Raw genomic sequence first — 20,192 nt, forward strand, 5'->3', positions numbered from 1 at the left:
TTCGTAGAAAATATGTATTATGTGTTAAAATATACTGAATAACATAGCAGAACAGCAGAACATAGTAAAAACAGAAAAAAATTGACAAAAATTATTGATAGAAATTGATTTTTAAGTGCTTTTTTAAATTAATCATTCTATTTCGCAACCAGTAAGAGATAGATAGTTACTACATTCAGCAAAGTTACTTATTTTAGTGTGTCTTACAACTTGGACGCATTTGAAACAAATATTGTATCACCGTAATAGGTGGATTCACGATTCACGGTCAACCTAATGATGGAAAAAGGTGACTGTATTTAATAAATAAGCTTCTCCAAAGACCCTGGAAGAATTACTCATTTGTACGCTATAGAACACCATCGCGTTTTTGATGGTTTGGTCCTACTGTGCGGTGTTGATATGGTGACCACACTGAATGATTTAACTAAGGCAGAATCTCAATGCGTACTTTTACTTTATGCAAAGCTAGAAATTTGATTCGAATTGCTACTAACGTTGAAGGTCAACCCAAGAAGCACAAAACTCACACATATTTCTTCCCGATCACATTCTACTTTGCTTCAACTGCTACCCGGAGCTCTGCACACATACACATTCCTTGTTAAACAGCATAGGCATTCTCTCGTGCGATATGTAGCTTTGAGTGAGCTTGAAGGAATGAATCTCTGAATAAATTGCACAGTTAATTACATGTTTATCTAATTCTTATTAGGTTTGTTACTTTCTAGTTAAGAAAATGTCGATTTCCGCGAAGGAAAAATGTAAATTCTGCCAATATGTTTGCCATCCTAGTTCATGAATGTGTGCTGCGTTTTTCGATGCTGCTGTTTTCTCTGATGGTAGATTCTTTTTTGCTCTCTGGTTCGTTGTATGAAATGCCAGCTGAGGAAGAATGAAGCAAAATGCTCACAGCTGAATTTGGTTCACATCGCATAGCAACAAAGACATCGCGTATCATAGCGAAAGAAATTCATATGTGAGTTTCGCGCTTGCGATCAAGGTTAAAATTTCATGTGCCTGAAATCTCATTGAGTTTTGCTGCTATGATTTTTTCAACACTGGCAGCAGCAACAAACCGCATGTACGCGCACACGGAAACTGTCAGCAATCTCTATGTAGCGATTTGTCAGCTAGGAAACTGTATAAAGGGAACTACACCTAATATACTTTCGCGATAGTCATCTTCGAAGTAGAGGTACAGTGCAAGAATATTCGCCGAAGTGACCTAGAACAACCACTAATGAAAATCAGTTTTGCTGGATTTTCACGAAAAAAATATATCTCGTATATGCATTGAGAATTCATGAATATTCGAAGTAAAACGCAAAATTAATATATTGACTTAATCGAGCGGAATTCAATCGTTCCTACACTGCCGCTACACGCTAACAGTCCTATTTTCTATGGAGTTTTCTATATAAATGGGATTGCGAGTAGCGGCAGTACAGTACGAAAAAAATATGGTTTTTTGTCATTGAAGATCGAAAATTCTAAGTTATTGTTTATTTATCTACAGCCCATTTTTTGCATTCCTTTTTTGGTGCAAATGAAATAAGTATGTACCTAATTAATTTGGCATAAGTATTTAGTTCTTGTTTCTTTTTTTTATAAACCACGCCTAAGGAGAATTGGTCCGTTTATTGTACCAGTAACCAATGTTACGCAAGATATTTTATTTGGACGGATATTTTTTTAAAAAAGGCTTTCCGGCTACGACCCGCATACAACCCTTTTCTCCAACTTACACTGTAAATCCTTACCCAAATGTGGTAAATGCTTGGAAGGCAAATCATTAGTTCGCAGCAAGACTTTCACTCGTTTATTATCGTAGATAGTGTAATTCAGTGTTTCATGCATTTTCAATTAAAATAATATTTGTTACGCAAGTGCAGTGGTTATGATTATTGTTTTTGTAATTAATGCCAATTATTTGCACAAGTGCAGTCAACATTTAGTGTTGTTTAGAGTAAATATTCAAATTTGCATTCTTTTTAGAGTTTCGTTCAATTTAGTTGAAGGCATGTTGCGTACCATAGAATGAGCAGCTGTTTGTCACCAACTTTGTAACGGATTTTCACCCTAGGGCAAAACTACCGGAACCATGGACAAACTACGGTTGATCGGGCAAAGTGCGAAGTTAGAAACCATACACAGTAATCGGTTAGAGAGGAACATATTCGACAGACCGTCAATCTAGCGTGCAGTCATTCAGCGTATATGCCATTCTAGAGAAATCTTTACTCTATGTTCTCGGTAATGCTAGTATCAAGGTATAACCATTCGCAATAGAATAAGAAGTAGTAAAAGTGCTATTAGAAGTGAAATTCTTTACGACAGTTAAAATTAAAGTAATAATTTGGAAATGCTACTCTACATTTTTTTTCAGTTTTTGGGAAATAACTTTCTAGAATGTTAGATGCTAGAATGTTAGATGTTTCTATTGGAAAAATTTGTTTTTGGGAGGACACTATGTTGATTGCTATGCTACGTTAGTGGGTGGAAGTCTCTCAAGGATGGGAGGGATGTGGCTTGATTAATGTTTTCAGGGAAATAGTTCCAACAAATGGAGGAATGAATGTGGTTGCGCTTAATCTGCAGATTCTTGCATTTGCTTTGGTTTCAGTCAGTGTTAGTTTTGGAAACGAAGTGTGAGAGAAACAAAACTAATCGATTTTTATGCATTAATGGAAATCCGAAAAGATTAAAAAAGTTTGCAAACAAATCTCGTTTGGCATTGCAACAATTATTACGGCATCAGTGAATAAAAAAAACATAACTCACAGAAAAAAATAAAACAAAGAGAATTAAAGAATCGTTCGAACAACAAATTATAAACTATAAACCTTGGCAGTGAATGTAAGGAGACTTGTCTGAAACAAGCAATAACCGCTCGTTTTCTCTGTATCGAGACACAACTTCTATAAACATTTTTACTTTGTTGTTGTGGGTGGTCAATCTAGATGTATACCGGAAATAATGTGTATTTTAGAAAATTGTAATTTGCGGGAATTTTTTATTCGAAGAGGAAGAGCTCTTATTCGTGGATGGTGATGTCAATAGATTCCGTAGATGGCAATATGAATGACTTGGTGTCGAAAGAGTACGTGAAAGGGGACAAACTGGACCACTCTGATTGCTTACCATGTGTAATCCGTACAGAACTTTAGCCATCGCCACGATGCGTTCGACGGTATCTTCGATCTTATTTCCGGGTTTCTTGTCGGCCGACGGCTTCTCCAGCGTGTCCTGCACGACGACGTCTTCCTTTTTGCCCAGCTTCGAATACAGGTAGTGCTGCCATGACATTTCATCGGCCGGATCCAGTTTGTCCGGAAGCGTCAGCTGGGTGCGGGCAAACTCGACGACTTCGTATTCGGGCATTTTCTGAAACGATAGTGAGAGGTGAGAGTTGTGGACGAATATCATAAAAATATCGGTTTCATACCTTAAGATAACGATCTTTGCAGTGTTGAACCAACTCCTGCTCCTTACCGGCGAACAGATTCAAACCAACCGGGAGTAGACGCTTCAAACATGCAACCATTAAACTGGACTGGATTTCCTTGTCCTTGTCGCGTTTCTTGTCTCGAGATCGCTTCTTCTTCTTCACTTTACCACCGGCAGCTGGCATTTCTCCTGAAACGGCAGCCGTTCGGCGGGTTGTAGTGGGCATGATCAGTGTCATGTTATCGATTTCGTTAGCCGAGATGAAGTTTTGTTCTTCCTTCAGGAAGTACTGGCTCTTGGACCACACGTTGAAAATCTCCGCAACGTAGTTGTAGAGTTCTTCCGCTTCGGCGATGTTGTCCTTCAACCAGTGGTTTCTCTGCAGATCGACGTACTTGATCAGCAACGGGTAGAACGAGTAAATGTCACGGACAAGCAGTTGCCAATCCTCTTGGATTTGGGCCTCAATCTGGGAGGTGTCATCGGTGGATGACTTCAGGAAACCTCGCAAGCTCTCCTCCTTGTGGAACATGCTGTCCACGCGTTTCTTGGCTCGTTCCGTTAGCGGTAAGAATACTTCCTTCAACAGCTCTTCCGAGCTGTTGATAATGATCTGTTGGGTGTAGCTTGCGATTCGGGTCATCCACGGAGCGTTTTCGTTGGCGATGTTCTTCCTGATCATCTTTAGAACGTTTTTCAGCAGAAGGTTCATGTGATCGGCAGTGACCATGGTTACGTGATTACCCGATTGTGGACTTACATTGTCCGGACCCTGATTCCACCAGAAGGGTAGATAGGAACAGAGTAGCGGAAGGATGACATCGATTATGTGTTGCGCTTCCTGGTAGGTTTTCTCCGACTCTACAAAGTGATCGACCTCGGCGAGGATCGTTTCCAGCGTTGGCATTGAGCTTTCCATTTTGGTCATGATATCTTGCGCTTCCAGCGAAGTGTCCGCTATGCGATTTAGCAACGAGTACTGGTTGTGCTTGTTGGCGTACGGTTCGAGGAAGGCTACTGGGAAGCAGGAGCTGAATGCTCCCAGGCATGAACCGAGTGCCGGTTTGTGGCGTTCGATTTCGGTTTTCAGATACTTTCGGTCCCGTGTCAGGGTAGCGTCGATGCCGAGGGTGTACAACGATGAGAGGATCTTGTAGGATGCGACTTGGATTTCATCAACTGAAAAAAGGTTTGTAGGTTAGAATTATTCACTTACAATGGGTGACCAAAATACTCACGCAAAAGATCACTTCCGTAGTCACAGGCTGCCAAATGGTCGAACAGCGAGGTCAGCACCGGTAGAATGACTTGGTTGACGTAAGCTAAGGAAGTGGACGTTTTCAGATGGGTACCACGTAGTCTGTCGTACTTTCCTTCCTGCAGGTTGATGATGGTTTGAGCCAAATCATCGCTCGTGTTGTTGAAGAACGTCAGCATAGACGTGCGGATGAATTCCGGGCACGTCCTGACCAGTGATTTAGCGTCAATGCTTTTCACTAGCACCTGTAGACAGCGCACGGTAATTCTAACGTCTGCACCGAACGCTGCCATTCGGTAACGCAACAGGCTGGCCAGTTTGCAGAACAAGGCGGCTACCATCTCCTTCTCTTTGAGTGACGCAGCTCCTATGTTGTTGGTGGCGGTTGCGATCGCAATGAAGTAGTTGCGATTCGTAGAGTAGTACTTCTCGATCAGCGGTAGCACCACTTTGGAGAAGAACTTAATGTCCCGTGAACAGGTCTTGAACGACGATCGACGGCTGAAGGTGGTTGAAGGCTTCAGCAGTTTCATGTTAATGGTGGCACGATCAATGTAGGAAATTAATTTTTCCAACAGGGAGTAGGCAAAGCGAGCTTCGATGGCGGCAGCTGTAATTCCAGGTTCATCGGGTTGTCCTCTGGACGGTCTGAAAGTTGAACAATAATTCACATCGCATGAAATAGCTAAGAATTTTGAATATGGGGCACTCACTTGTGTAGTTTCAGTCCCTGATATTGGAGGTACTTCAGGAATTCCTGCGATCGCTCACGATCCTTACGTTTCTCCTTGTCGGTGAGCAAATCGTACGGTACCAGCTGTGAGTGTACGCCACCACCGCATTGATGTAGTTCTTCGAACTTCTTTTTCGCCCAAATATCGTGGGAGTTCTCCGCCAGCCGTTCGGCCATATTCTGCATCTCTCTGCTCAACGTTAGGTTGGTCATATCAACCGGATGCGGGTTGTAATTGAACGGCGAACCTGAATCGGCCTGCAATTCCTTTGGGTGTTAATTTCCACAATTCAACGCACGAAGCGTGTTATACAAACGGAAACGAGGGTCGCAACATGATCACGTGTCCAGGGTCGTGATTGGAATTTTGGCCAATTGGTTGAAGGGGTTATTTAATTTTGGATGTAATTTTGATGCGTTAGATTCACAATGATTAAATAGAAGTTTAGGATCAATTGAAATACTTACAAGATTTGGTTTGGACTGTCTACGCATGGAACCTCGGTTCGACAGCGGAACGTCACCTTCCGAATGCTCTATGCGCCAGTTGAGAGCAATCAGAGCCTTCAAACTTTCCCGAACCGGATCCTTATAACGTTCTTTCTCCTAAAAAATGACAGTAGATTTGTTAAACAAATCATGGCACCAACTTCATTGACATAGACACTCACGTATTCCGAGAGAGTATTATAAGGCTTCAGCCTGGGGTGAGTTTTGTTGGTATCGGACCACTGATCACCATAGGTCCAACCGTTCTCGAGCTTCTTGCTGGCCCAAGCGTCGTGATAGTGTTCGCTGAACTTCTGAATGATTTGGTTCAGGTCGTTCGTTAGCTGTACCATATTGGTGTCAATCGGTTGAGGATTGTAGTGCGGTTGATCGGGACTGCTCGTCGGTTTACCGTAGAGGTCGTCGTCAGAATTCTTCGACAAGCTGTAGTCCGGCGGTAGGGCGCATCCGATGGCGATCAGGCAAGGAAGTGCCTTTCCGAAAAGCTCCGGATCATAGTCCATATTGCTGAGGGAATCGAAGATGTTGGAGAACAGTAACATCGTAAGGCGTTTCTCCTCGTCCGAGGAAGCACCAAATTGTGAAGCCTGTCCACTTCCAGTCGTTCCGTAATACTTGGCGCAACGGTCGTAGTGCAAGGTTAGGAGTCGCAAGGCTACTGTAGTGTACTCGGATAGTTTTGAAACGTCCACAGTAAGCTTTCTCAATAGTTTTAACAACATAGCGGGATGCATAGCAGAGGTCAATGCTACCAGAAAGTCAGAAACCGCCTCACGTTGACCCTTTGTAAGCATGCGATTTTTCGACATTCGATAGACAGTATGCAGGGTCGCATCCAGCAAGCTCGCGTAGTTTTCAGCTTCATTGTAGAACTTAGAGTGCTTGATCAGCAAAGGCAGAATAGAATTGCCGATATAGCGATTCATCGAAAGAGCCATATCACTTTCAGATCCATCGCTACGATCCAACATGGTTGCCGCTCGCAAGTCCGGTAGGAAAGAATCCTCCAGCAGACGGAAGAATAGTTCCTGAGTTTCAATTCCGTAGACTCGTTCCAGAAACAGGACGACGCTCTGCTTGTGGCCGGGAACTAAACCGGAAGGCATGTCCGATTTTGGACGCTCTTCACCAGCAGCTGGATTAGTGAGAGTAAACTTAAGACTCAAAACACCCTGCAGATCTTCCAGTGGTACCAACGATCGTAGAATAGCTCGAGCTCGGAGCGATTCATTTTTACCCTGCTCAATGACGGCAGCATCCGGGGCACAACGACCTAGCAAATCCACCAAAGTACAATAGAAACTCAGAATAGCTGCTCCAGTATCTATGTAATCCTCATCGTCATCCCCTTCGGGAAGAGGGTGCGAAAAGTTTAACCCACTGATAATACCCTCGGCATCTTCTCCCAGCTTTCCACGCTCGGCGATTCTTTCGGACATTTTGTTGGCATCGATGATGGCTTTCAGCAGACCTTCACCTTCTCCGCGAAGAGCAGGACCCAAACACTCCGGTCGACGGATAAGCAGCCGGATAACCAAATTGGCATTTTCCTCTACACTTTCACCATTTACCCACACACAGAACCGTAGGAAATCCAAATAGCGTTCACCTTCCACTGGATCCCAGCCCAAATCCGGATATCCACGCTCGATCAACTCCGAATTGCTTTGCAGACCGCAACGGGACAAATAAACGGCGATCTTCTCCAAGTAGTGTTCACGAAGGGCCAGTGCCAGTTCAGTGTTCTCCATCAAACTGGAATAGGCAACATCGAGCGGGGTGGAACCCCGAAGACTTGGACGGGACAGCAGAATGTTGGAGTTCTCCAACAGGAAATCGAAATGATCAAACATAGCACGTTGATTTTGACGGCCCGTTCGGCAGAAGTAGCAAAGAAACCGACAACACGCAACCACCATTTGATGGGAAGTATCTTTCTCTTTCGGAGCGGCCTCTTCACCCTCGGCAGTCTGCATCGGGGCATCGCTTTGTGCCTGTGCACGTCGACCGAGTGTGTTCATCATGACGGCCATAACATTTTCGTGCACGCGAAGGATTCGAATCAAATCCGGATGCTGGAAGAAGGTATGGTTGTTGACCAACTTCCACAGACGCTTTCGCATCAGTTCCTCCTCTTCCTGACTCATCTGTACCGGCAGCAGGGCACGAATCTGACTCAATCCAATCCACATGTTCGCTACATCTTGTGTCGTTTTTGAATTGATAACATAGGTTTTGTTCAGTGCCTTGATCAGTTCACCGATCGTGTCGTACTGTCTAACCAACAAACCAAACATTTCACGAACGAGTTTGGGATTTTCAATCTGCGATTCTTCCGACCAGGAAACGATCTGCTTAATTAGCACCTTTCGGAACACCTCCTCGGGCGTTTTCTTCTCAACTTCCTCCGGTTCCTTCGGATCCATCTCCAACTCTTTGACTGCATTGAAGAAATTAGACATCTTCTTGAGGACGCCCGGTTTTACATTTTCGATTGCATCAGTCGTTTCTTCCTCCGGTTCTTGGAGGGCATTCAAAGAAACCTTACACATCAAACTGTCGTGAAATTCAGACAACCGATCCCGAAGATCGGGTCCACAGGAGCAATTTTCCAGATCTTCGCCTTCCAGATTCTTGAAGCACAGAATTGCGTTCATCTGCTCACGTGGTGGACAGCGGAACTCACGAGTCTTCTTAGCAGCTACCGCGCTCGGTAGATCCGATTGCTTGATCTCGATGTATCTACAAATACAAACTGCAATTACCGGTCACCATAAAACTAATCAACCGCACACTTACCTTCTCAGTTGATCCTGCTGAAGATCGCAAACGTAGTCATGGGCAAAAGCTATGATACTCTCCACCCTGTGTCTCAGTTGAACATCGTACAGATGATGCAGCAGATAGCACATCTGCAGCTTCGCTCCTTCTGCCATCTTCATGGTCAACAAACCCTTACGGTGTTCATCCTTACCTTCCTTCTCGAATGCGGGATCCCAGGTTTCCGGATCAATCATAATCAACAGCTTGCCAACGTCTGCATTGGTTATTACACCAACCAGCAGCAGTCTGTCGATCAACTTGATCAATGGCCTGTCGGGATATGGAACGGTTCTAACTACTGCCACTTATCTCATATCATTAAATTGAACTTACAGAAACAGATTCTCGTTAGATCCACCGATCGGATCGCGATTGTGAACTTGGTTGATTTCGACTGCCTCTTGCAGGGCTGCCATTACAAACTGTCGCACCACTTCAAGTGGGAATCTTGGCGAGTAAAGCGTATCAATTGCCGGTATTGGTTCACTGGAAGAATCTGGTGCTACTATTGCCTGCGTATTTGATTGTGGGGGTGTGGATGATCTGGAGGGGAGAAAATGGCATGCCACAATGTAGATAGGATAAGGGGTAACTTAAGATATGACCAAACCGAACGTAAGAGAGTTGCTCGTATGTTGTCGCACACTAGAGAGAAAGAAGCTATGTGCCAGCTACGGTGCCTGGTTAGTGCCAGCCTTCGGATTAGCGCTGCAGTGCACTATACGATGAAAAGCGGTGTCTCAGAAGAACAACTACTCACACGTTTCACAACTTAAAGGTTAGCTCGGATGGGTTAGGATAGAATCACGTTCCTTTAGTTTGGGATTAGAGTACTTACGCAATTTCCGTCATGTTCATCTCCGGTCTTACGGAGAGGGTTTGCAGGGACCTAAGCGAGTGACACATTTCTGCATCCGAGTAGAGATCCTTAAGATCTGAACCCAATGGGATAATGTATTCATTTTTGCACACCTCCCTGTGGTAAAAATGGAGTTAATTGTGATCGCATAGTTTACAGTTTTCAAGTGAATTACATCGTGGTAGCGTGAGACTCAAGATGCAAGGCAATCAATAAATCGTAGAATCCTAAGCGGAGCGGTCCACTCATGTACTCGGACTGGATAGCGTACAGCAATTGCTTCTGATCAACGTGGGAACAGAGGGCATGCGCTGCTCGGTAGTTGGACTGATAGCAAAGCGCCGAATAGAGGGTGAGCGTGTGTGCGTGGAAGGATAGAAGCCTATCCATTTCAATGAGCTCGAGTACGTCCATGCATCGATCCTCTTCCGGAATATGTAATGCCAGCATGGATACTGGATCTTCGCAAAGCATTGACCAACCGCGAATGTCGGACAGTTTCAGGGCGTGTACCTGCAAGGCAGTATTCGGGACACGAGCCCATTGGTGAGGTTTCAGACATTGGATCTTCAACCTAGGTGGGAATTGTGGGTTGATATGTTTGTCGCCGGTTGGAAGAACTGCCGCCGATAGAGGCAATGTTGTCGGCGTACGACCGAGCTCTATTTGCAGAATTTCCTTGCTCGTTGCTTCGACGAAGATGGCCGGGAACAGCTTGGTCTCCGGCTCCATCAGGAACACGTGAGATGTTTCTTTTCCCTCACAAGTGAAGCGGATGGTTCCGGTGGCCGTATCTACAAAGCAACCGACGAACATTCCTTGCGATGCACCCTTTCCGGAGGCATCCTGGGTTACTTCGTTGAATAATTCGTCAGCACGGACCATGTAACAAGATTGACGGTTGACACTGAAAACATACGGAATTTGAGATTAAGTAAAATTTGCTTAGCTGACGAACAGCTTACACTTCGATGGTTTTCTCATTTTCATCCTCAACGTAGATGGCTGCGTGGCGTACTTTGTCCTGGTTGAAATCTTTACTGTGCACGTGGTATTGGGTGGTGACCCAACCGACGTACACGTGAGTAGGATCTTGACCGGGGAAGATACGCACTCCGTAGAAATATTCGTTAATCAATTTGAGACAATCCGCATCGTAGACTTCGTTGCCGAATGATTCTACCGGTGGACTGCCCAACGATCTTCGTTCCGGATTCATTGGAGGTTGGCCACGAACGTCCATATTCGAGGCTCTCGTAGTTGGACTGCGAGCCACCGTTCGTTGCTGCATTGTTCCGCGACGAGGCTCTGGTTCTGGAGTTCGACGGTCTTTGAGCTTGTCTTTGCTCTGGTCACGTTTCTTTCCAAACAATCGGAACGGACTGCGTGCACGTTTCTTCCGGTCATCACCCTCCAGTTCGTTATCGGAATAGGCATTTTCTCCATCAGACATGTGCATTTCACCGTTGATTTCGATGCCGGGCGGACTAAGGCCATCCGGTCGCCTAGCGCCACGCGATGGACGCTGGGGTCCATTGCGCAACGCTTCGTCCGCTTCGGCTGCATCGTCCGAGTAGTTACGATGCAGGCCTTTGATGTCGCTCATGGTGAAGCCACTCTTCATGATGTGATCGAAGTGGGCCGGCTGCTGATGTTCGGCTTCCGCCAGCAGACGGTGCTGACGAATGCGAATTTCCTCCCAGCGGCGCATTTTGTCCGTTTCACTGGAAGTGCGAATAAGAATGGTTGAAGTATGTATTATTAATAATTTCCGTAAAACTTTTGTTATAAATTTATCATCAATGATTTTAGAATACTTAAATATTAGTAAAGAAAATATATAATTAAAAATATATATAGAGATGGAAGACAATCAAAGTTTGAAGTTGGTCGATATGAAGCTCAAAAGGGATGGTTGGATGAACTAAAATTTGAATTGGGTATGGTAAAAATATGGAATGTGGGACTCGAGCCCACAATTTCCAATCTTCGGTCGAGCGTGTTATTCGATTACACCACTAAACCGTCTTTTATTCTGCAGTTCAATATTAGGTAGACTTAAAACCTTTTACTACCTTTATCTTTTTCAAAAAATCGAATATTGCAGAAAATTCTATTCAAGCTTGCCATACTTTGCCCATCTCGTTCCTCATACCAGCAATAGTTCCAATTATAGCCATCCCTGGCGAGCATTCTGCCTTAGCTATGGGAGTTTCTTTGACCAATATTCATAGCTATAAGCTATTGAGGGAGCAGAGAATCCCAGGATAAAATCATTTTACGTCGTAGGGATGTCGTACGGTTCACCATCTAACACAAACCGACTACTCTTCTCATTTCCGCGGGTAGCTGTCAACCGACTTCCGACATTTTCTCTCTGTGCCCCGGTACCTACCCTTTCATTAACACACATAAAACATGCAAGGCAAATTCTCTAATGTGCCAATTCAATTTATGATATTATTCCAGGTCCACTATAGATTATTTACATTGTAGGTACAGTCTTCAAATTATCCTTGTTTGTTATATTGAACTTCGTTATCTCTTATACATTGCCTGTAGAGAAATCACTAACTTTTGTAATGTGACCTAAAATAGAAAATACTACTTGTCATACAATCTTTAATAGGACATGCAAACCCAGTATCTACCATATCTTGTCAATGATATTGTACGTCTATGAACCTTACCTTTCTGAAGTCAATGGTCATATTCTACTTATCCACCGTTTTAGTGCTTTCATAACATTGGCTTCTTATTCATTTCGACCCTATCTACATAGGTGTTGGTCTTGTGCTTTTCCTGACTCAATCCTAACAAATGTTTAATATTTTTTGAAACGATGGTTTTACAATTGATGAAGGGACGGTAGGGGAAAGAAACGAAAAAAATTTTTTTTTGTGAAGGAGGGGAAGAGCGATAAGGAAAATGGGGGGGATATTGGTAGCTACGCTTGACAAGTAGTCATTTTGACTCCTACCGTTTGTCTAATGCTGGAAGGTGCATGAGTCGAACCAAGCTATAATCTGAGATTATAACCGGATTTGAACCCTCAACACCCGCCAGGGCATGTGGTTCGCTGGTACTTGTACCTTTGAACCATAGAGGCGCTGGACCGTCCCTTCATCAATTGTAGAACCATCGTTTCAAAAAATATTAATATATATGTATGACCGGATTTCAAGGTCAAGACTAAAAACTTGAGATTAGTCTAACAAATGTTTCCTATGAGCTTTTCCCCACTTAATCATAATACACGTTGGCCATGGCTCTCTCGCCGGCTCAACTTTAACACGGATTGGTCATGGGCTTTTACCAGCTCAATCTTGCTTACCTCAGGTTTTACCTTTAAAATCACACCGAAGGTACAATTTGGCCAAAAGATCGCCAATGTGATGTCCTGTGGTTCACCATCTAACACAAACTGACTATTTATCCCATTTGCGCGGGAAGCTGTCAGCCGACACCCGACACTTTCTCTTTGCGCCAACTACACGCTATCGGCAACTACCCAAATAATGTGTCATTAAAACACATTACACAACCAAAACAAGTCCTCTAATAGGCCATAAGTACCAGGATGCTACAGTTGTATGCGTTGATTCTACTAAGGCTCGAACTTACAATCACTCGATTGTCAAAGAAGTCTCTAAAACCTCTTGTAATCTACAGGGGCCTTGATAGTTTTCTATCAGAATATGGAATACAGAGGTGTTTCTCAAACACGAGAAAATGCGGATGATCCTGGGCGGCAATGTCCAATTTAATTTTCATCGCGAGGTCCACAAAATATCCTCAAGGTTACCAAGTCTCCTGAACAACAAACAATGTATAAAATCGAACATATTCGAAATGATGGCAGGTTAAGCTCCCGAGGAGCCTCACACACCTATTGGATAATGCTCTGACTTACTCTGTGGAGCTAGGTGCTTCGGATGGGGCAAGATATGCTCTCCCATACCCTGAGGCAGCAACGGCGGTACTAGTTGAAAAAAAAACCTGAGTGTTCACAACCGTAAGGTCTCCTGATCCCGAGAAGATTCAGCTTGAAAACACCGGAAAGGACTGACTCCTCTCCGAACTCTACAAGCATGGTAAGGAACTACTATTAAGAGCACTTCATTGGAAATTTAATGGTCTGGGAGGAAAATTTACCGGAAAAATGAATAGAAGAAGTGCATTGTTCCGTATACAAAAATCGGGATCGGCTCAATTACTGTAAAAACCGCGGCATTACGCTGATTAGCGCCACCTACAACGTACTGCAAGGTGTATGGGGCCCGCACCACTATGGACCGATTTTTAATTCTCTGACAAATACTTCAGAAATCTAACGAGTACAACGTACTCACGCGACGCATCATTTTTTCATGGATTTCAAGGCAGCATGCGATGCAGTCGAACGGAAACAGCTATGAATGAAAACTAGTCTAAGAACAGTGATGTGATGTGCCAAAGAAAGCAACGGTCGCCTCACACGGACAGTGGCTATTGACAGCGATGAGCTTGATGTATTTGATAAGTTCATATATTCGGGATCTCAGGTTAGCGCAGACAACAACATTAGCAAAGAGATTCGACAAATTGCGAATTGAGATTCCCATCACACACTCACTTGGTGAAAGTCGGAAGGTTGTGGTAGGCTGACAATATTGCGAGGCTGCTGGCCGCTATTGGGGTGAAACCCGGTACCAGCTCTTCTAGATGGCTTGACTAGGTTAAAACTGCTGTGCGAGTATCAAGACGATCCAGGAATTCGCGACGGAGTATGACACGAAGTAGCCTGGTTTTAAGCTGCCTAAGAAGATGCAGTTATGCAAGTTTTATCTGTTGCTTGAATTAATTTTTTCGTGAAACAAAGAATGTCGATTAAGCAGAACAGGATTGTCCCCGAAAATTTTTATCCCAGCCGCGCAGAATTATGTAAGTGGTTGTTGGTTGATTAAATAGGTATATATTTCGCGGTATAAGAAACGACGAAAGAGATAGAGATACAAAAGCATTTGACTGACTTCATTCGTATTGACTATTGAATAATCAGACCCATGCAACAATGTGGGTTTTATTGTAGTTTTATGACGGTTTTGAAGACCAATTTTGGTCTTAAATGCCATCATAAGTGTGTAATAAAACCCAAATTGTTACTTGGGGATGATGTCAACGTACCTGATAAAGGTCGCTTCGCAGGTAACCGGAAGCGACAGCCGCAAGAATTCCCAGTTGGCTTTCTCCATCGTTTCGAAGGTGTTGTGCGAGATCTTCAAGCACGGTGGCGTATCGGCACCTCCCGGAATACGGGTGACGTCGATTTTGCAATCGGGGATGTCCTCGGTGTTTTCGAAGATCGGTTGATCCTTGGTGTACCAGTGCGTGACGGCGCGTTTCATATTACTACATTGGAAAAAATGTTATTCTTATTTGAATTTAAGCCAATTTGGAGTTGGATCTAATACTTACACACAGAATGGTTCGTAACCTTCCTGGAGACCGCAGGTGGTGAACCATTTCAGCGAATCCACATCCTGTCCGTAGACGACCCGAGCTTTCTGTCCGATCTGGATGAGGAAGAAGTTAGTATTTAACTTCGAAGCTTAATTCCATAAGTGATTCTTACTCCAATGGTGCAAGCTGGGACGAATCCCACTCCTTCCGGAGCATTGACATCGGCAAACGTGGTTTCACCTCCAAGAGCATCCATCAGCAGTTCGCCGTTCAATGAGAAACCTACAGGAATTTTAAGTATATTAGTTTTTCCGCAATAGAATTTTTAGAACAAGAAAATAAGCGATATTATAGAAAAAAATCATCTGTTGCAGCAACCGAAAGAGCAAAGTCATGCTTTCAGCATTTTATGCAATATTTGTTTACAGAAAGCGATTAGGTATTATTATCGAAATCAATGAAAACGATGTTAGTATATATCTAACAAGAAAAAAAGAACTATGTTAGTCACATTATTCTCTATCAACCACAGTGATAGGCGCACAGATCGGAAACAAATCGCTCGATGATTATTTGTTATTTTTGAGCCATTAACACTCGGTGCTGCCATTCATGGTACGCTTTTCAGTGGATGAACTAAGAGATGAAATGGTGATGATACTGCGAAAAAATTTCAATTTAAAAGTCATCCAATTCTCATGCATGCTAACAAATCGGGATATATATATTTTTTTGTCACATTCTCTTCTACTTTTCTCAGCGATTGCTGTACAGAAAGGTGTTGCGACCTGCGAGTAGGTGCTCGTGTGTAGTAGTAGTAGTAGTCGGGGTGCGGAACAGATTTAAAAACAAAATCAAAATGGAACAACCAATTGCAAATCAGACAGGAAATAAATCCAAACAAGACAATTTCGCATAAGAAAAAGCGCTGGCCAATCAGAACGAACTGTACAGAGATGAGTAATCTGCACTACTGTCTGCTATTGGGGCAGAAAAAAATACGGCAGTAATATCTACCAGTTCGGTTATATATAGTTTCGACTATTCTCTGATGAAACTAGAGTTGCAAGTATATACTAAATACTGTAAGCGTTGATATTGTGGTTATGTAAGAAATTAAACTAGTGATAATATAGTATGCAAAGTAGGCGGTTGCTGCTTGCTTTGCCAAGAAAGATATTAATTGTTGCATATCGAAAGTTAATATTGTTGCAATCGAGCTCTTGATTTTGGTCTAAAATTTGAAGTTCTTACTGATCGTATGATCCACTAAGTCAAGAAATACACCAACTATATCGCCAGGTACCCACTGTTTGCCGAACGATTCCGTTGCACCTCCAGACACTTTTTCTTCCTATAAATTTTTGTAGTTTTCAGAAGATTTCGAAATACGGATTAACCAATCATGGTGTAGGTGTTTGGACATGAATATGTGTGTGTTTGTGCAGTTCATATGTGTGACGAAAGATTGTGTTTTGTGTTAGTGCGAATGAACGGGAGATGATGAATATGGAAGGCGTGATCAAGATACGGCGTTGTACAGAACGGACGAGAGAGATAGAGAGAAAAAGAGAAGAGAGAAAAAAAACAATGTTAAGTCGAACGAGACGAAGACTCGATTTGCTAAACATCAACAGCTAATCAGAGAGGGCGATGGGATGTGTCGACATAGATATCTTTGATTTTGGTTTCCAAAAGCAGAATCATCAAAAAGGTGTCGTCGTCGGTTCGAAGCTTACTGTGTGGCAAGTTGACCGACAGTTACATGATTCAAGAAGACGACCACAGGTGACTGAGTACGGAAAAAAAGTATTTAAACACGTGTGCGACGCAAAAAGTAACAAAAAACAAAACAAGGTTAAACACGAAGCTGTCGTCCTCCACGAGGTTTGCTTACTCATTGTCCGCTCTTGGACGTTAATGAAGCAACCGATAACATCTCCAATCAGGTAGCGTCTACCGAAATCTTCAACAGTGTGTTGGTGCAGTTTTCGTGCCTACGCGCGCGCGTGTCGAGCAAGGAATGGCCCAAACACCCAACGGGCCCAGGAGTGTGATCAGCGGTTTAGGTGCAGGGAAAAGGTTTCAGATACAAACGTTCATTTAATCTAGTTCAAGGGTTTTAACGGTAAGGGTGAACATGTGTCAATGCTACTAATTTTTTAAACTGTACTTTGTTGGCCAGACTGACTGTAGAGGGGTGTACGAGCGAGTAGATTGATGGACTGTTGTGGTGGGATGATGACGGGACAAAGCATCTAATGGAATACTTACATTATACCCATCGAACGCCCAGGAAGATTCGTCACTACCTAGCATCGTGCCAGGATTGCAATCAGCGCGTGCCCAACCCACCTACAAGATGAAAAATTTCCGTAAATTTAGCGATCTTTTCCATTGAATCTATGAAACTTACCCTCATCGGTCCGGCGGTCAAAACTTCAAACTCAAAATACCACTTGCCAGATGTAACAGCGTAGGTCTTCTCTGCACGGTAGGTTCTGAAAGCTGAAAACTTCTGCCGAAGCGCTTCCGCAGCCAATGCTTCGTTGGCTTCTCCTGTTGGTGGATCCAGGTTGTACCCATAGATCAGAAGAGTACGAACCGTTTCGGAAGCTGTGTCCCGGTTGGCCTTCTTGATGGCTTCATCAACCTTACCATAAGGGACCAAATGAGGACTTCGGCGGTTTTCTCCGTCCTCGTTCAAACCGTAAGTCCAGCCTTGCTGGATACGCTCTTTTGCCCATAGATTGTGAGTATTTTCCGCGAGCAGATCGATTAGCTCCTCCATCTTTGGAGTCAGAACGGCAGCACTTAGATCTAGTGGTGCCGGTTTGTAGCCGTTGCCTTGCATGTATGGATCGTTCGGTAAACGAATTGGACGAATTCTTGCCGGTGGTTTGTCCATTGAGATGTAGTATCCCAGCGAAAGGATTGTTTTCAACGTCTGAACGGCTAGCTGACAATCGTATCGTTTTTCGGGGGCAGGCAGCTTCTCGAAAGATGTCAAACACGGATGAACTCGATAAAGGTCATCGCGACGCTCGCCCCAAGTCCAACCGGCTTCGATCTTATTCAATGCCCACATTTCGTGGATGTTCTCCGCCAGTTTATCCTTGATGGTTTCCACGGACGCCGGCAGGGTTACGGTCGTGGTGTCAACAGGCTTTGGAACAAAGGCCGTATCATCTTCTACCATCCAGGGTCCGGCCAGTACATTTTTGTTCAGATTACCAAAGTAGAAACAGGGATCCAAGCTAAGATTTTGGTGGGGCATAAGGCACTGCACTAGAGGTGAAAACCCGATCGGTGGAGCAAATTTAAGGCGACCGTGATCGCCACCAAACAGAAACCGACAACTCAGCTTAGACGAGCAGCTCATTACGGGGAAAAACATTCCATTCAGATTAAACTCCGTGAAGCATCCATGCACTGGTTCACCATTGAACGTGAATCGGATAATCGGAACGCTCAGATCCAAAGTACATCCGATGACGTCTCCCTTTTTGATGAACGGTTCCGTAATATCCACGGGCACTACACGAGTTTTACGTCCAGCCGACCAAAAATAGACACCATCAAATCCATAGGAAAACAGATCATCACCGACGCCATTGCCACCCCACTTCTCGCCACCTCCTGGGTACGGCACGTAACCGGTCATGTTAGCCCACCCGATTCTCAGGTGCGGCGTCATGTGCGTCGTTTGCTCGATATGATCCATCGTAACTTCAAAGTACCACTTCTGATAGACAGCGGAGCCTTCAACTCGTCCGACGAAGATGTTCGGGCGAATACTGGCTACATGATCGACTAAACCGGTCTGCAGTAGTAGGTTCTTCCCTGGTAGTAAAAAGTCGCAGATATTGTTCTGCGAAGAACGCACGGCTACTCCATTACCGACGCACAGGGAACACAGAACATCCAGTACTTTCGGGTCACGACCGTGCTTTTCCAGCAGCGAAATAATAACCTTGATATGCTCGTCTCTCATCATGTTCAATGCTTCCGGGGAATCAATGAGAACACAGTGCAATACATCCAACATGCCTGAGCCTTCGCTAGAAGCTTGCGAGCCGAGTCGGGAAAACAACCAGTTCAGCCGGTTCGAGTTGGCGAACTGAGCGCAATTGGTATGGTTACCCTTAATAATGGCCGCCAACAGTTGATACAGGTAACCGGAAATCATTTCCCAGCTCTGGCCAGACTCGTCGCTCGCTAGGAATGAAGCCAGGAATCCCTGCGACGAAATCACATTGATTTTATCAATGGCTTCTAAAATCAAATTCAACACTCCTTCCTCCTGGAACAGATCCTGTCGGTTCCGCAGAGCTCGCAGCCGGTTTTGGCGCTCCTCATGCTCCATGTCGTCTTCCGGTTGAGCGAAGTAGTTGATCAGATCCTCCAGGCACATGACCATCTCGCCTAGGTTGACAGTCTGCAGGAAGATCGAGTGACGGCGGTTCTCCTGCAGGGTTTCAAGGCCACTGAAAATAAGTTTTTTCTTTCCATTAGACGTGAACTCAACCCATCAGTTTTGGAAATCATACCTGATAAATTTAGTGAACAGATGACTACACTTGCGAATCACTCGAGCGGTTCTGGATTCTTCCTCCTGCGAGCGGGAGAAGTCCAATCCGTCGTCCATTTTGCCCTCCTCGTGTAGGATGGCTTGTTTTTCCTCTACTTTGCCAACGCCTTTCTTTTTCGTTTCATAGCTCTTGTAGCTGACCCACAAGCTAGTCTCGTAGTGTTGCATAATAACCGTTGAATCGCCATATTTGATAATCGGAGCACCGATCACCTCCAGATCCTTGTCCTCCAGAACCACCTTCTGGTCGTCTTTCTCCGAGCGTAGTACGAAGGCAGTCTGCGAGGTTGTAGCTTGATCGCGAGGCGTCAGAATCAGCTCGTTGTTATCGTTGACGCCCAGGTAGCGGCCGGTGGTCAAATGTCGAATTCTCATCGGGTGCGACCAGTTGATGAAGCCGCCGGCCCATTTCGTCCGTGCCAGTTCCAGTCGCCAAAGTGATCTTGCCTGGGACATCACCGAACCACCCTCGTAGACGACGATGCTGAAATGAAAGGAATCAAATGGATTAGTACTAAAGTGAAAC

At 44.3% G+C, this 20,192-nt stretch overlaps 1 protein-coding gene across 1 annotated transcript in view; it reads right to left on the bottom strand.

The window, feature by feature from the left end:
- LOC128736591 (ryanodine receptor) overlaps positions 1 to 20,192 on the bottom strand; it is a 56,501-nt gene that overhangs the window by 9,555 nt on the left and 26,754 nt on the right. The window contains exons 7-25 of the mRNA XM_053831080.1: positions 19,626 to 20,150; positions 17,492 to 19,562; positions 17,350 to 17,430; positions 16,330 to 16,429; positions 15,248 to 15,357; positions 15,091 to 15,188; positions 14,800 to 15,024; positions 10,599 to 11,357; positions 9,809 to 10,540; positions 9,613 to 9,750; positions 9,108 to 9,317; positions 8,751 to 9,044; positions 6,113 to 8,693; positions 5,910 to 6,047; positions 5,422 to 5,708; positions 4,689 to 5,356; positions 3,449 to 4,629; positions 3,145 to 3,387; positions 2,847 to 2,959 (exon numbers count right to left, since the gene is read on the bottom strand). Of these exons, the coding sequence (XP_053687055.1) occupies positions 2,847 to 2,959; positions 3,145 to 3,387; positions 3,449 to 4,629; positions 4,689 to 5,356; positions 5,422 to 5,708; positions 5,910 to 6,047; positions 6,113 to 8,693; positions 8,751 to 9,044; positions 9,108 to 9,317; positions 9,613 to 9,750; positions 9,809 to 10,540; positions 10,599 to 11,357; positions 14,800 to 15,024; positions 15,091 to 15,188; positions 15,248 to 15,357; positions 16,330 to 16,429; positions 17,350 to 17,430; positions 17,492 to 19,562; positions 19,626 to 20,150 (10,554 nt within the window). The remainder of the gene's footprint in view (positions 1 to 2,846; positions 2,960 to 3,144; positions 3,388 to 3,448; positions 4,630 to 4,688; positions 5,357 to 5,421; positions 5,709 to 5,909; positions 6,048 to 6,112; positions 8,694 to 8,750; positions 9,045 to 9,107; positions 9,318 to 9,612; positions 9,751 to 9,808; positions 10,541 to 10,598; positions 11,358 to 14,799; positions 15,025 to 15,090; positions 15,189 to 15,247; positions 15,358 to 16,329; positions 16,430 to 17,349; positions 17,431 to 17,491; positions 19,563 to 19,625; positions 20,151 to 20,192) is intronic.

Source organism: Sabethes cyaneus, chromosome 2 (assembly GCF_943734655.1).
Source record: "Sabethes cyaneus chromosome 2, idSabCyanKW18_F2, whole genome shotgun sequence".
NCBI classification, from domain to species: Eukaryota; Metazoa; Arthropoda; class Insecta; order Diptera; family Culicidae; genus Sabethes; species Sabethes cyaneus.